The sequence below is a fragment of the Corythoichthys intestinalis genome, chromosome 12 (genome assembly GCF_030265065.1).
Source record: "Corythoichthys intestinalis isolate RoL2023-P3 chromosome 12, ASM3026506v1, whole genome shotgun sequence".
Lineage (NCBI taxonomy): Eukaryota > Metazoa > Chordata > Actinopteri > Syngnathiformes > Syngnathidae > Corythoichthys > Corythoichthys intestinalis.
Genome location: NC_080406.1, coordinates 43,210,643 through 43,225,287, shown reverse-complemented (window position 1 = coordinate 43,225,287; position 14,645 = coordinate 43,210,643). Strand labels below are relative to the sequence as shown.

Sequence of the window (14,645 nt, the reverse complement as noted above, 5' to 3'; positions counted from 1 at the left end):
CACCGTTTTAAAAAACCGGTCAACGACGGAAAATATTCAGTTAACGCGACCCCTGCCTCAGATACATCCTTCCATGTAAGCTGCACACAACAACTTCACACCGCTCTCACCATTAACGACTCTGCCTTGTCGTTAAACATTCATTAAGAAGCCCGCTTCACAAAGATACGATGTTGGAAATTGTAGCAAGGTTTTCAATGCTCTTGTAGCGATGTCAGGATATTCCAAAATAACTTTAATCCAGAACCTCGGTAGAGTTATTGTCTCAAATGTACGTTTAATAAGGTCGCCGTCAGTTGCGATTACTACAAGTTGATCTTACTGTTGCACATGCTCTAATCACTCGGTTTATTCACAAATGGGTCACGAATCCACTCCTTTGCAGTTCGTGGGTCTTTGAGGTTTTAGGCTCGTCAGGTGCCATTTTCGCCATAAAAAAATCTCCAAAGACGTCTTTTTTCCAGTCATCTTCGCTCGTGTGGGGGCTAATTATTTCCGGGAACAAATGTGCTGCGCCCGCGGCCTAGCAATACATTATTATCGAGGACAAGCGCACATAGATATATTATATACACAAACAAGATGTACTGCTAGCAGTCCAGTCAATGGAGTTCTATGACAACATTCTAATCTATCCCGTAGTATTATATCTAGAGTAGACAGGGATATTGGTGTGTTAAGCACAGGGTTAATTCTGCCAGAATGCGGTCGTTGTTAAATTATCATTTCTGCACGGACCGGTACCGGTCCGTGGCCCGGCAGATGCGGACCCCTGTGCTAAAGGACATGATGCGTTTGCATCTCTAAACCAATAAATACCAAGGGCGTAGGTTTGCATAGGCACGGTAGGCCATAACACTACCAACTTTTCAGGATGCTCATATTGTCTCCACCAGCTTTTAAGCAACCTTATTTGCATTATATAATGGCTTCAGTTATATAAAGTAGGTCATTTAGATTGCCTTCCCATAGGTTGTAAGTATAGAATTGACCCTACCACTATTAAATGAATTAACTTTCATTCTGTTCGAACTTACATTGACCCATTTTCACTTTCTGAATGTGCCAGTCGATTTTTTTCCCCTCAAACACGCGTTTGATTCGCGATGACTTTACCCCCCCCACACACACGCAATCAAAGCCCCGACACTAATACATGCCGCCCCTTCTAAGACGACGAATATTAGTTTTTTTCCTGCCAGCAGCAGCCACTGTAAGTAATGTAAAAAGACATCAATGTTTTTGCTACTGAAAGTCTGACCTGCATCAGAGTTAACATTACATTAATCTGTGTGAATTTACCAAACTCAAATAGGAAGCTGCTATAGAGAGAAATATCCTCCTGTATGTTTTTTCTACTGTTAATGTTAATTAAACTGTGAGAAATGTAGCGAACCGAGGTTAACCTCCTTCTCCCCAATTTTTATTTTGATTTTATTTACGTGGTCTTAAAGCAGCCCAAATAAGCTTTCATTTTTTGTTGAGTTTGGCTATGCTTGTGGACAAAAGCAGTAGTGTTTTACGTGAAGGCATTGATCATTTAGCGAATCAATTAATTAGATTCATATTTGTGAGAAATGCAGCTCTGACCCTACATTCACCCAATCTGTTTGGTCTTACTAATGGTCTTTTTAAAGTCCCGTCCCCAGCAAAAGGTGTACATGCAGGTGATGCTGTGATATCGTCCCTACCAATATTGAGACCAAACCGAACCGTAGTGTACATAATGAAAAATCCCATATGATACACTATGGTTCAAAAGTTTGGGGTCGCTTTGACCCAAACTTTTAAACGGTAGTGTATATATGTACATATTTTTTCTTAATTATACTTTGGGGAAAAAAGTGGGGAAAAAACATATTGTATGTTATCTCTTTCCAATGCAAAATCTGAATAAATACATTAAACCAGTACTTCTCAAATAGTGGGGCCCCCCCTGGGGGCGCAGAGCGATGCCAGGGGGGGCGCATGTGACCTCGGGGAACATGCTTTTTTTTGTTTTTTTGCTGTACTGGAATAAAGTGTACTTGCACATCCACTCAGTAGGTGGCAGTGGCGCTCTCATTTTCAGAGTGCGCGCAGTATTTTTGAACTAAGGAAGCGCACTCAGCACACACGGAAAACAGATATGAAGAGCAGTGTGCCACCGCCGTTTTCCGACCGGACTCACTCACGCAGCGACCCACTGTCTTGTCCGGTTCTCACGTCGCCGCCCGAGAAGTGCCATTTTCGGCTTGGGATCGTCACGACGACTGCCCTCACCTACGGTTCTACCTCGGCCGCCGAGAATTCGCTTTTTTCGTGCTGTTTGCCTTTTAGCTTTGACTTTTAATATAGTGGGTGATGAGGAAAGACCACTGTTTACTGTGTCTAAAAATAATTATAGCGGACAGCCAGAAGCCAAATCAATTAAGACGCCACTTAAAGACATTAGACCCCAATCTCATTGATAAGCCGCTTGATTGTTTTTCAGTGAAAACGTGCCGAATATTGCCAACAATCGTCCTGCTTTGTCAGTGTTATATCAATAATCCAGTGAGCATTGTTAGCATGCTCATTGCAAAATAACTCCACACCATTGCAAAGGAGGTAAATACTGTGAGCAGCAAAAATAAAAACTGTCCTGTCCAAGTACACTTTTTTTTTCTTTTATTCAGTTTTGTTTTTTCGGTCAATTTTTTGGGCATATTGTCCTCATGAGTGAATGTTTCTAATCAATTTTAATTTGTTATTGCTTACTGATTTTATTACATTTTATTTTTCTGTATCAAATGGTCAAAAATGTACCTTGAGTGTATTTTTTACAGTTTGGATGTGACTTTTTTTTTTTTAATTCAGGCAAATTGATGCACGTCAAGTCTTCTCTGTTACAAACAAAACAATGTTAATAAAGTTATACTTTATTTTAAGTTGATCTATGTTACTTTTTTTCTTTATTAGAAAAAAAAAAGACAATGTTAGGCAGATGCATATTTATGATAGTAACTTTATAGACAAATGATACTTATTTTATTTACAGTGGCGGCAGAGAGTTTGGGGGGGGCGCGAAACATTTACGGCTTCCTTGGGGGGGCGTGACAGAAAATAATTGAGAAGCACTGCATTAAACACACACACACAAAAATTCGTTATTTGGGGGGGGACCCTACATTGCGGTTTTTCACTTATCGCGGCCAGTTCTGATCCCCGTTAACCGCGAAAAACAAGGAATCACTGTATTATACTTGATTGTACTGTCTTCGCCAAGACGTTGGGGCTAAGTCCCAGCTAGACAGTGAGCTAAGCTCCGAAATGACGATGTCAGACGTCCGTGTGGTTTGCTGACTTTATTCAGCTGTTTATGACCTTAACACTTGCATAATTAAACTAAAATAAAAATGAAATTAAATCACTTTCATCTTCAATAACAGCAATTCAAATTTGAGTTTATAACTAGCTACTGATACATCAATAACAATCCACACAAACGATTAGCATGTATCAGTTAGCGTCCGCACTAGGGATGTCCCGATCTGATCACGTGGTTGGAAAACGGGCCGCTTACGCCATTTTTCAAAAGGTTCGGAATCGGGTGAAAAGGATAGAGTTTTTAAGTTTAAAAATATATTTGTTTTTCTGCTTCATGCTCGTACAGCCTCTCAGTCTCCCTCCTGCTGCTTTTCATGGTCAGAAGGCAGCTGGAATTTGCTACTTAAAGTTAACGATGATTAACAGGTTTGATCTGGCGAGTGAAGGCTCTGTAGCTCTCTGATCAGAGGCCCAAATGTGTTAATCATTGATTAGTCAATCTTCGTTGTCTAGAGGCTGTTCTCGGTGGTGTGACTGTCAAAGTGTGAGTGGATTCACTGATATGAATTACAGTATATGAATGTTATGGCACGTGATTAAAAGTATGGCGTTAAAGGTGATGCAACGAAAAATGTGGGTGCGCCTACGTTTTGTGCTGGGGCACCTTAAGAAACAAGTGCACCAGTGCAACTAATGCAAAAAGTAATTGTAGAGCCTTGGCAATATACTGTATATCGCGAAGTTAATTTTTTCCCAATATCATTCAGGCCTAATTTACATATACTGTATATTTTTTCTTTTTAAGGGCTAAAAGTAACAAAATAATTCAGAGATGCAGATATATATGTTTTCTGCACTGCAACACTCCTGGAAAAAGCGGAAGAAGAAGTACTGTAAAAAGTACAGTACTGTGACATGTTTGGAACTTTTGTTCAAATTAAAAAGGAAAAAAATAAAGTTTTTTTTTCTTTTCTGTATCGGATCGGGACTTTGTGATTGATTGTGAATAATTTTTTTTTTTTTTTTTTAATTATTCTCTTTTGTGTTTTTTCATTGCAAAAAAAAAAAAAAAAATGAATATATTACTACCAAAGCATTTCTAATTGCAATCATTTTCTGGGAGAAATTGAGCATTATCTGACAGAATTGCAGTGGTGCCAATACTTTTGGCCAGCACTGTATTAAAATTTACTTCATTATAAAGCTGAAACAATTCATCAAAATATCCCATATCAATATTTAATTGATTTTAAGGCTAAAATGATTAATCGAATGCTTGGATTGGGCGTCTAGCGCAGTCAGTGTCACTGAAACACGATCGTTCAATGCCAACCACGGCAGTTCAATTGGATCACTTTTTATATTCTTTTGGAATTCCTGTCCTTTGTTACAGGCACTTCATAACCTCTACATCCAGCTGTTTTGGGTTTCTGTTGTCCTTTAGAAACAAAAGAAAAACGTTCACGGCGTCTCCCTCTCTTTTTGTTCAAACTTGGAAACTGTGCAGCTTCTGAACTGGGTGGTTACTTCCTTTTGGATAAACATGTCATTAATCTGAGAGAACACATTCTTTCCCATCGCAAGATAATCAAGGGGGAAATGTCCGGTGTTGGCGGAGCACTTCAGAGTCAATAAAAGGCCTCCAGCAATGCTGGACAATCTGTCCATGTGCAATTTGGAAGTAAAGACACATGTTGAGTGAAGGGTGGTGCAGTTACACGGCTTTGTAAAGCACAATGGATATTTTCACTTAGGGTTGATCAAAAAGTAAAAAGTAAACATTCGCTCAAAAACCTTTTTGGATATTATTGAATAAGCATCTGATCACATCATTCTTAGACGATCAGAATCGGATGAAAAAGAGTAGGTGTTTAAAATTAGGGCTGTCAAACGATTAAAAATTTTAATCGAGTTAATCACAGCTTAAAAATGAATTAACCGTAATTAATCGCAATTCAAACCATCTATAAAATATGCCATATTTTTTGTAAATTATTGTTGGAATTGAAAGATAAGACACAAGACGGATATATACATTCAACATACTGTACATAAGTACTGTATTTGTTTATTATGAAAATAAATCAACAAGATGGCATTAACATTATTAACATTCTGTTAAAGCGATCCATGGATAGAAAGACTTGTAGTTCTTAAAAGATAAATGTTAGTACAAGTTATAGAAATTTTATATTAAAACCCCTCTTAATGTTTTCATTTTAATCAAATTTGTAAAATTTTCAAACAAAAAATAAACTAGTAGCTCGCCATTGTTGATGTCAATAATTACACGATGCTCATGGTGCTGAAACCCATAAAATCAGTCGCACCCAAGCGCCAGCAGAGCGACAAAACACCAAAAAACACAAGTAACAAATGGACATGACACTGTGCTCTCATTTTAATCTGTTTGAGCGGGGCATGTGTGTTAAATGCGTCAAATATTTTAACATGATTAATTATTAAAAATTACTTACCGCCCTTTAACGTGATCATTTTGACAGCCCTATTTAAAATGTATATTCATTTTTTAATTATAAGGGGTACAGAGAAACAAAATGATCCAGCGGTACAAGGATATTCCCCTCCAAAAACTATTATAAGTTTTATACTATATATTTACACAACTGTAACAAACTTTCCAGAACAAAGATAAAATCTCCAGTGACAGCAAAAAGTTAAGAAATTCACAACCAAGATAGCTCAATTTATCACATTGGATGACATACGTGATGAGTTTCCATAACGATGAACTTCCTGTTGCTCTGCCTCATATTTTAGCGCATGGTTTCACTGGTTATTCATTTGGTCTGCTCAGCCGCAACACGCTGCCTGATTACAGCTCAGGAGAAAATTTCTTCACGGTATTTGGGGTCTTCTTCCCTGCTGCTACAGGTGGGTGTGCCTACCCGTTGACTTAAGTGCAACATTACAGTAGTCTGTTTACATTCCTCTGTGCATTGTCTGTAGGTGTTATGTCAGGCTTCAACATGAGCCCAGACCTGCAGCGAGCAGAACACAACATCCCTGTGGGAACACTGGCGGCTGTCTTTACCTCGTATGAGGAACACACATTCAAACCCACACAACAAAATGGTTTACTAAAAAAACAAGAAAAGAGACAGGACAGGGAAAAAGTGTTTTACTATGATAGATTGAAATATCAATCTTGACGAGCAACTATGCACAAGATGAAAATTATCAAATAAAAGTGTTAATTTTGGCTGCATCCATCCTGTGCTGAGAAGTCGAACTGCTGGTATTGGCCCTTTGTAGGGCATGCATTGGCTCCCATTGACGGTCTTAGACATCCATTCCATTTTGACTGGCAGGGGCGGATGAATGATGAAATCTGGCTCTGTCAATGGCACTTCAAGATGAGCAATTCACAGCAAGTCCTCCCAGTTTAAATTAATTGGATGTCTATCCTTTGCAATAGCGGGCAATGTGTTAATTACTATGAAAAACTTTAATCTACAGTATGTATCTTTATCTTATTTATCTATTAACATTGTAACTTACACCTAGCGTCCGTCAGTGTTGTTAATCTTACTTTAAAAAAACTAGTTACAAATTACTTCTTCCAAAAAATAATTGCGTTAGTAACTCATTTACATCATTGAAAGAGCCGTTAATCAGCAAAGTAACTGACGTTACTTTTCATGTTCTGCACGTTATTACATTATACATTAAATAAGATCGTTCACATCAAAGATGTTTGCATTAACGGATTGAATTGAACTGATTTCTTCATAAAAAAAATAAATAAATTAAAAAAAATAACTTTTTAAATTTAAAAACAAAAATTCACCAACGGTATAAAAGAATGTAACGGTATAAAAACTCAAATGCTGTGAGGAAAAAAGCCTTTTTGTTTTCCTGTTGTACTTAACCCGGACCAAACCATGACCCCCGTACAGAGGTACATACTGAACTGTGACTTGTGTGTATCGCCACACCTCAAATATACAGTGCCTTGCAAAAGTATTCGGCCCCCTTGAATCTTGCAACCTTTCGCCACATTTCAGGCTTCAAACATAAAGATATGAAATTTATTTTTTTTTGTCAAGAATCAACAACAAGTGGGACACAATCGTGAAGTGGAACAACATTTATTGGATAATTTAAACTTTTTTAACAAATAAAAAACTGAAAAGTGGGGCGTGCAATATTATTCGGCCCCTTTACTTTCAGTGCAGCAAACTCACTCCAGAAGTTCAGTGAGGATCTCTGAATGATCCAATGTTGTCCTAAATGACCGATGATGATAAATAGAATCCACCTGTGTGTAATCAAGTCTCCGTATAAATGCACCTGCTCTGTGATAGTGTCAGGGTTCTGTTTAAAGTGCAGAGAGCATTATGAAAACCAAGGAACACACCAGGCAGGTCCGAGATACTGTTGTGGAGAAGTTTAAATCCGGATTTGGATACAAAAAGATTTCCCAAGCTTTAAACATCTCAAGGAGCACTGTGCAAGCCATCATATTGAAGTGGAAGGAGCATCAGACCACTGCAAATCTACCAAGACCCGGCCGTCCTTCCAAACTTTCTTCTCAAACAAGGAGAAAACTGATCAGAGATGCAGCCAAGAGGCCCATGATCACTCTGGATGAATTGCAGAGATCTACAGCTGCGGTGGGAGAGTCTGTCCATAGGACAACAATCAGTCGTACACTGCACAAATCTGGCCTGGAAGAGTGGCAAGAAGAAAGCCATTTCTCAAAGATATCCATAAAAAGTCTCGTTTAAAGTTTGCCACAAGCCACCTGGGAGACACACCAAACATGTGGAAGAAGGTGCTCTGGTCAGATGAAACCAAAATTGAACTTTTTGGCCACAATGCAAAACGATATGTTTGGCGACACAGCTCATCACCCTGAACACACCATCCCCACTGTCAAACATGGTGGTGGCAGCATCATGGTTTGGGCCTGCTTTTCTTCAGCAGGGACAGGGAAGATGGTTAAAATTGACGGGAAGATGGATGCAGCCAAATACAGGAACATTCTGGAAGAAAACCTGTTGGTATCTGCACAAGACCTGAGACTGGGACGGAGATTTATCTTCCAACAGGACAATGATCCAAAACATAAAGCCAAATCTACAATGGAATGGTTCAAAAATAAACGTATCCAGGTGTTAGAATGGCCAAGTCAAAGTCCAGACCTGAATCCAATCGAGAATCTGTGGAAAGAGCTGAAGACTGCTGTTCACAAACACTCTCCATCCAACCTCACTGAGCTCGAGCTGTTTTGCAAGGAAGAATGGGCAACAATGTCAGTCTCTCGATGTGCAAAACTGATAGAAACATACCCCAAGCGACTTGCAGCTGTAATTGGAGCAAAAGGTGGCGCTACAAAGTATTAACGCAAGGGGGCCGAAAAATATTGCACGCCCGACTTTTCAGTTTTTTATTTGTTAAAAAAGTTTAAATTATCCAATAAATTTTGTTCCACTTCACGATTGTGTCCCACTTGTTGTTGATTCTTGACAAAAAATTAAAATTTTATATCTTTATGTTTGAAGCCTGAAATGTGGCGAAAGGTTGCATGGTTCAAGGGGGCCGAATACTTTTGCAAGGCACTGTATATAGATAGATTCAGAGCCTCAAATGCATATTGAAAAATATGTCTTTTTTTGCTCTAAAAAACATCAAAACATCAAACAACAAAAGGTTAAGGGCAAGTGACTATATTTGGTAATAAAGAAAACATATATGATATTGTACAGGGTGGGGCAGAGCGACCAGCTTATTTAAGTTTGGCGCCCTGAAGCGATAATTTCTCTGAGGATGGTGTGGATAGACTTATTTCAGAGGGTGGGGCTTAAAGTTTGGTTCTTAACGTGCGTTATTTATTTTGTGTTTATTTCTCAGGAACCCCAGTGAGCATCATGGAGTGGACGAAGTTGGAACGCGCTTTCACTGTTGAGGACTTTTTTTTTTCAATTGGTCGCTTAATTTTCGCAACGCAACGTGCATTCCGTAGACATTTCAATATTGACCTCCGTGGTCATGTTCCTGGCTGGCAATCGATTGTTTCATGGGTAAACAACTTCATGGAAACGGGTGATGTAAAGAAAAAGAAGCCTGGCCTCCTACGAATAGTAAGGTCACCCCAAAACATTGACGTGGTGAACCAATCTGTTTTGTGATCTCCCTGACGGTCTGCCCGCGAACATGCATCTGCTCTTGGGTTGTCTGCTCATTCTGTGAGACGAATCCTCCATGAAAAATTGAAATTTCATCCCTACAAATTAGCTATGGTGCAGGAACTTAATCCACGCGATTTTATTGCTCGCTTGAAAAAAATGCCTCAACATTCTAACTTCGTTCATTCCATGATGCTCACTGGGGTTCCTGAAAAATAAACACACAAAAAAAAAATAACACACGTTAAGAACCAAACTTTAAGCCCCACCCTCTCAAATAAGTCCATCCCTACATTCCTCAGAGCAACCATCACTTCAGGGCGCCAAACATAAATTAGCAAGTTGCTCTGCCTCACCCTGTAGCTTCTACAAGGACAACACCAACTTGGTGATGATAATGCACACTCAGCAGGAAAATGGAACATTATTTTCAATTAAATGTACCCACCGGGACGGCATAAACTGTATGTAAAAAAATATATATAAATAAATTTTTAAAAATTAAAAAATTTAAAAAGATGACGCTCGCTATGCTAAATGCTAATGCTAACGAGAAGGCGAAAACTATGCTAATGCTCCGGGCCACCTAGCCTTTCAACATCATGAAACAGCGTCACCACTCCCCTCCAGCTCTGCTCCCTCCAAAAAAACTGTGACAAAATTAGACAACTCGTGTTTAATTCAGCCAAACTGTAGTCACGTGCCCCTTCAAATCCTCAGTAATGGCGTTGCAAGGATGGGAAAAGTAATCAGATTATACACTACTGAAATTACACCGTTAGAAATGCCTTTATATTCCAACGCCATTATTAACAATACCGACGTCTGTATATGTGGACATCACATTTTGGGTCATTTTTGCCACACTTGTTGGACAAATGTTAATCTTGTGGCCTATATAACCCAAAATGTGTTTTTGACATACAGTGGGGCAAATAAGTATTTAGTCAACTACTAATTGTGCAAGTTATCCCTCTTGAAAATATTAGAGAGGCCTTTAATTGTCAACATTGGTAAATCTCAACCATGAGAGACAGAATGTGGGGAAAAAAAACAGAAAATCACATTGTTTGATTTTTAAATAATTTATTTGCAAATCATGGTGGAAAATATGTATTTGGTCAATACCAAAAGTTAATCTCAATACTTTGTTATGTACCCTTTGTTTGGCAATAACGGAGGCCAAACCTTTTCTGTAACTCTTCACAAGCTTTTCACACACTGTTGCTCTATTTTGGCTCATTCCTCCATGCAGATCTCCTCTAGAGCAGTGATGTTTTGGGGCTGTCGTTGGGCAACACAGAACTCCCTCTACAGATTTTCTATGGGGTTGAGATCTGGAGACTGGCTAGGCCACTCCAGGATCTTGAAATGCTTCTTACGAAGCCACTCCTTTGTTGCCTTGGCTGTGTGTTTGGGATCGTTGTCATGCTGAAAGACCCAGCCACGTCTCATCTTCAATACCCTTGCTGATGGAAGGAGATTTTCACTCATAATCTCTCGATACATGGCCCCATTCATTCTTTCCTTTACACAGATCAGTCGTCCTGGTCCCTTTGCAGAAAAACAGCCCCAAAGCATGATGTTTCCACCCCCATGCTTCACAGTGGGTATGGTGTTCTTCGGATGCAATTCAGTATTCTTTCTCCTCCAAACACGAGAACCTGTGTTTCTACCAAAAAGTTCTATTTTGGTTTCATCTGACCATAACACATTCTCCCACTCCTCTTCTGGATCATCCAAATGCTCTCTAACGAACCGCAGACGGGCCTGGACGTGTACTTTCTTCAGCAGGGGGACACGTCAGGCAGTGCAGGATTTGAGTCCCTGGCGGCGCATTGTGTTACTGATAGTAGCCTTTGTTACTGTGGTGCCAGCACTCTGTGGGTCATTCACTAGGTCCCCCCGTGTGGTTCTGGGATTTTTGCTCACCGTTCTTGTTGTCATTTTGACGCCACGGGTTGAGATCTTGCATGGAGCTCCAGATTAAGGGAGATTATCAGTGGTCTTGCATGTCTTTTCTTTTGTAATAATTGCTCCCACAGTTGATTTCTTTACACCAAGCGTTTTATCTATTGCAGATTCAGTTTTCCCAGCCTGGTGCAGGTCTGCAATTTTGTCTCTGGTGTTCTTCGACCACTCTTTGGTCTTGGCCATAGTGGAGTTTGGAGTGTGACTGACTGAGCTTGTGGACAGGTGTCTCTTATACCGATAATGAGTTAAAACAGGTGCCATTAATACAGGTAACGAGTGGAGCCTCGTTAGACCTCGTTAGAAGAAGTTGGACCTCTTTGATAGCCAGAAATCTTGCTTGTTTGGAGGTGACCAAATACTTATTCTGCACTCTGATTTGGAAATAAATTCTTTAAAAATCAAACAATGTCATTTTCTATTTTTTTCCCCACATTCTGTCTCTCATGGTTGAGGTTTACCCATGTTGACAATTACAGGCCTCTCTAATCATTTCAAGAAGGAGCACAATTGGTGGTTGACTAAATACTTATTTGCCCCGCTGTATGTTGACACCGGAGCTTTATGTGTATGTATAGAAATAAATAAATAAATATATATATATATATATATATTTTTTTTTTTATCAATGACCAAAAATAGTCACTTGGATTAATTTCACTGAAATAATCATGGGATGAACAAGTGTTTATTCACCTTTCCCAATCAAAATGGATTATTGTAGATGTCTAGCTCTGTCAATGGCAGCCAATGAGTTCAATGACTGCCTCATGGAGGGTTAAACTTGTTTTCAGTTTTCTCTGTCCTTTGTTCTTATCGTCTTCTTTATAACGTGTGTGTATGTGTGTGGTTGTGGTGGTGGGCGGGGCGTAAATCAAATTTTGAACGAAAGTTTTAGGCTGGTCCAGCTCTGGTGTGAGTATTTCATAATGTTGAAAGGAATATGGTTGAATAAAAAAACTTATCTATTTTAAAATGCTCCATTGACAAGAAAACAAGCTGTCACGTGGCATTGTAAGAGTGGTGGCATTTTAAAAACAACAAGCTAACTCAACTCTTATTTATAAGGCTAAAGTCACTGAAGAGAACAAACCCCAAACCTCTGTTTCATACAGTAACATGAATGGAAAACTTGTTGAATAAGTGTGGTGCACTGCTGGTGACCCACAGGTGGTTCCTGTATCTGGTCTTTGTCTTCCTCCTCGGGGCCATATGCAGCAGAGAAGCTTTACGCTATGACTTCTTGATAGCAGAAAAGGTGACAATCCAACCCTACACCGCCGAGATGTTAAAGGTTTCATTTAACCAAAAACCTTTTTGCTATCATGAACTTAACCAGTATTTCAAACATGACTAATGTCAAAAAATACAAAATTGGCATAAGTAACATTAAAACCTGTTCTCAAACAAGTAATCAACTTTCCCCGGAAGCCTCTTTTTGACCTCTTTTTGTTCCCAAAGCATGCAATCGATGTATTTATAGTAAAATGCAGTGACATAATGCAAGCTTCGGTAATGACTAAAGTTAAATACATCACAAATGGACTGATTAACCTTGACCTGTTCATCCGGGTTAGCGCCTGTTTTTTTTTTTAAGGTCTGACTAGAGCGGAACTGAGCAGGGTGTAGCTCGCACCCCACCCTATCCTCTTCCAGCCTCTGTTTGTTTTCTCCCTTCCTTCAGGTCTCCTTGGTGGGTTTCCTGTTTCTGCTCGGCCTTTATGTCTCCTCCCTGGCTTCCTGCATGGGCGGCCTATACGGAGCACCCAGGATCCTACAGTGCATCGCCCAAGAGAAGGTCATCCCTGCACTGGCCTTTCTTGGAAGAGGGGTGGGTTGGATAAAAAGAGTTATAAATGATAAAACATTACCTGGAAATTGATAGGCCGCCTATATACTTGAATTAATGATTTTAAGACCGCATTTAACACTTTATAGGGCACTCATTTATCTCATTGGCTGACACTGACAGCGTTATACGTCCAATCCATTTGGACCGATAGAAAGATGCGCACCTCCCAGTCAAAAAAGATTGGCACTGAAACATGAGCATGCACAGCCAATTGTCATAGTTTGAATGAATTTAACATCTATTTTTGTCAAAGGCAGAAATGAGTTAAATACTTTTTTTTTTTTTAAGCTGGCATTTTGGGGGGGGAAAAATCCCAAAATAGCAAAATAATAGCTATTATGCCATGTTTCCAACAACTATAGATACAGGAGACCAACAATAGGGACACGTGATGTACTGCATAGGCAGAGATTGGGGGGGGGTCGGTCAGAAATTTTAAAATATGGCTTAATGTTCGAGTTAGTGGGGGTTTAATTAGTCGGTGGAGTGGATTTCAACAAATTCCGTGCAGTTTGTCAGTTATTTCTTAGTTTCAGGGCTCTGGAGTGGCTAAGCTAGCACGAGTCAATGGTGCCTGCTTAATATACCAATAAAAAAAAAAAATCATATGCGCACACGAGAATCACCGATGACCCATGGAATCAATAGTGTGTTGTGCTGTGTTTTAATAACATTACATGTCAATAATTGTAGTATGAACAGCGACATTTTTAATCCAGCAGATCTGCAGGGGACAGGCTGTCTAGGCAAACATGACAGAGTGATATCACATCGTTTTTTTCACCGCAGATTTTTTTGTGTAGGAAGTTAGGAACAAAAGGGACTCCCCGGCAGACTGAACCTGAGTGGGCAAAGCACTAAACATCTATAAAAAAAAAAAAAAAATTGTCCTCCAGAATGAAATGCATTACAGCAATTTGGTGTGACATTATTTTGGCCGCATGGGTATTTCGAACAATGATCTGCATTTTTAATTCATTTGACTATATGTTAGATCTCTTAATATCAATTTTATTGGCATGCTAAGCAGGCACCATTGATTCGCGGTAGCTTAGCCACTCAAGAGCCCTGAAACTAACTATTAACTGACAAACTACACGTAATTTGTTGAACTCAACGCCACCGACTAATTAAACCCACGATTACTCTGAGGAAAAAAAAAATTCTTCCTCATGCTCTTTAAAATAAAGACCTAGCTGTTAAAATGTTGTCTATAAAAGTTGTAAAGCAATAAAACAAACAACAAAAATGAATGAAATGAGCAAGAATTCTACAAAGTATTCATAATGGGTCAAAATTATTTTTCAAACAAATCATGTGACTAGTACCTTAGAGACGGTTCTTTGCTTTGCTTAGCCAAAACTACACCTGAGGAGGCAAGA

General features: G+C 39.3%; 1 protein-coding gene across 1 annotated transcript in view; it reads left to right on the top strand.

Annotated features, from left to right (window-relative positions):
* Positions 1 to 14,645, top strand: part of LOC130927220 (solute carrier family 12 member 8-like) — a 44,580-nt gene that overhangs the window by 16,189 nt on the left and 13,746 nt on the right. The window contains exons 6-9 of the mRNA XM_057852892.1: positions 6,070 to 6,183; positions 6,259 to 6,346; positions 12,582 to 12,669; positions 13,096 to 13,242. Of these exons, the coding sequence (XP_057708875.1) occupies positions 6,070 to 6,183; positions 6,259 to 6,346; positions 12,582 to 12,669; positions 13,096 to 13,242 (437 nt within the window). The remainder of the gene's footprint in view (positions 1 to 6,069; positions 6,184 to 6,258; positions 6,347 to 12,581; positions 12,670 to 13,095; positions 13,243 to 14,645) is intronic.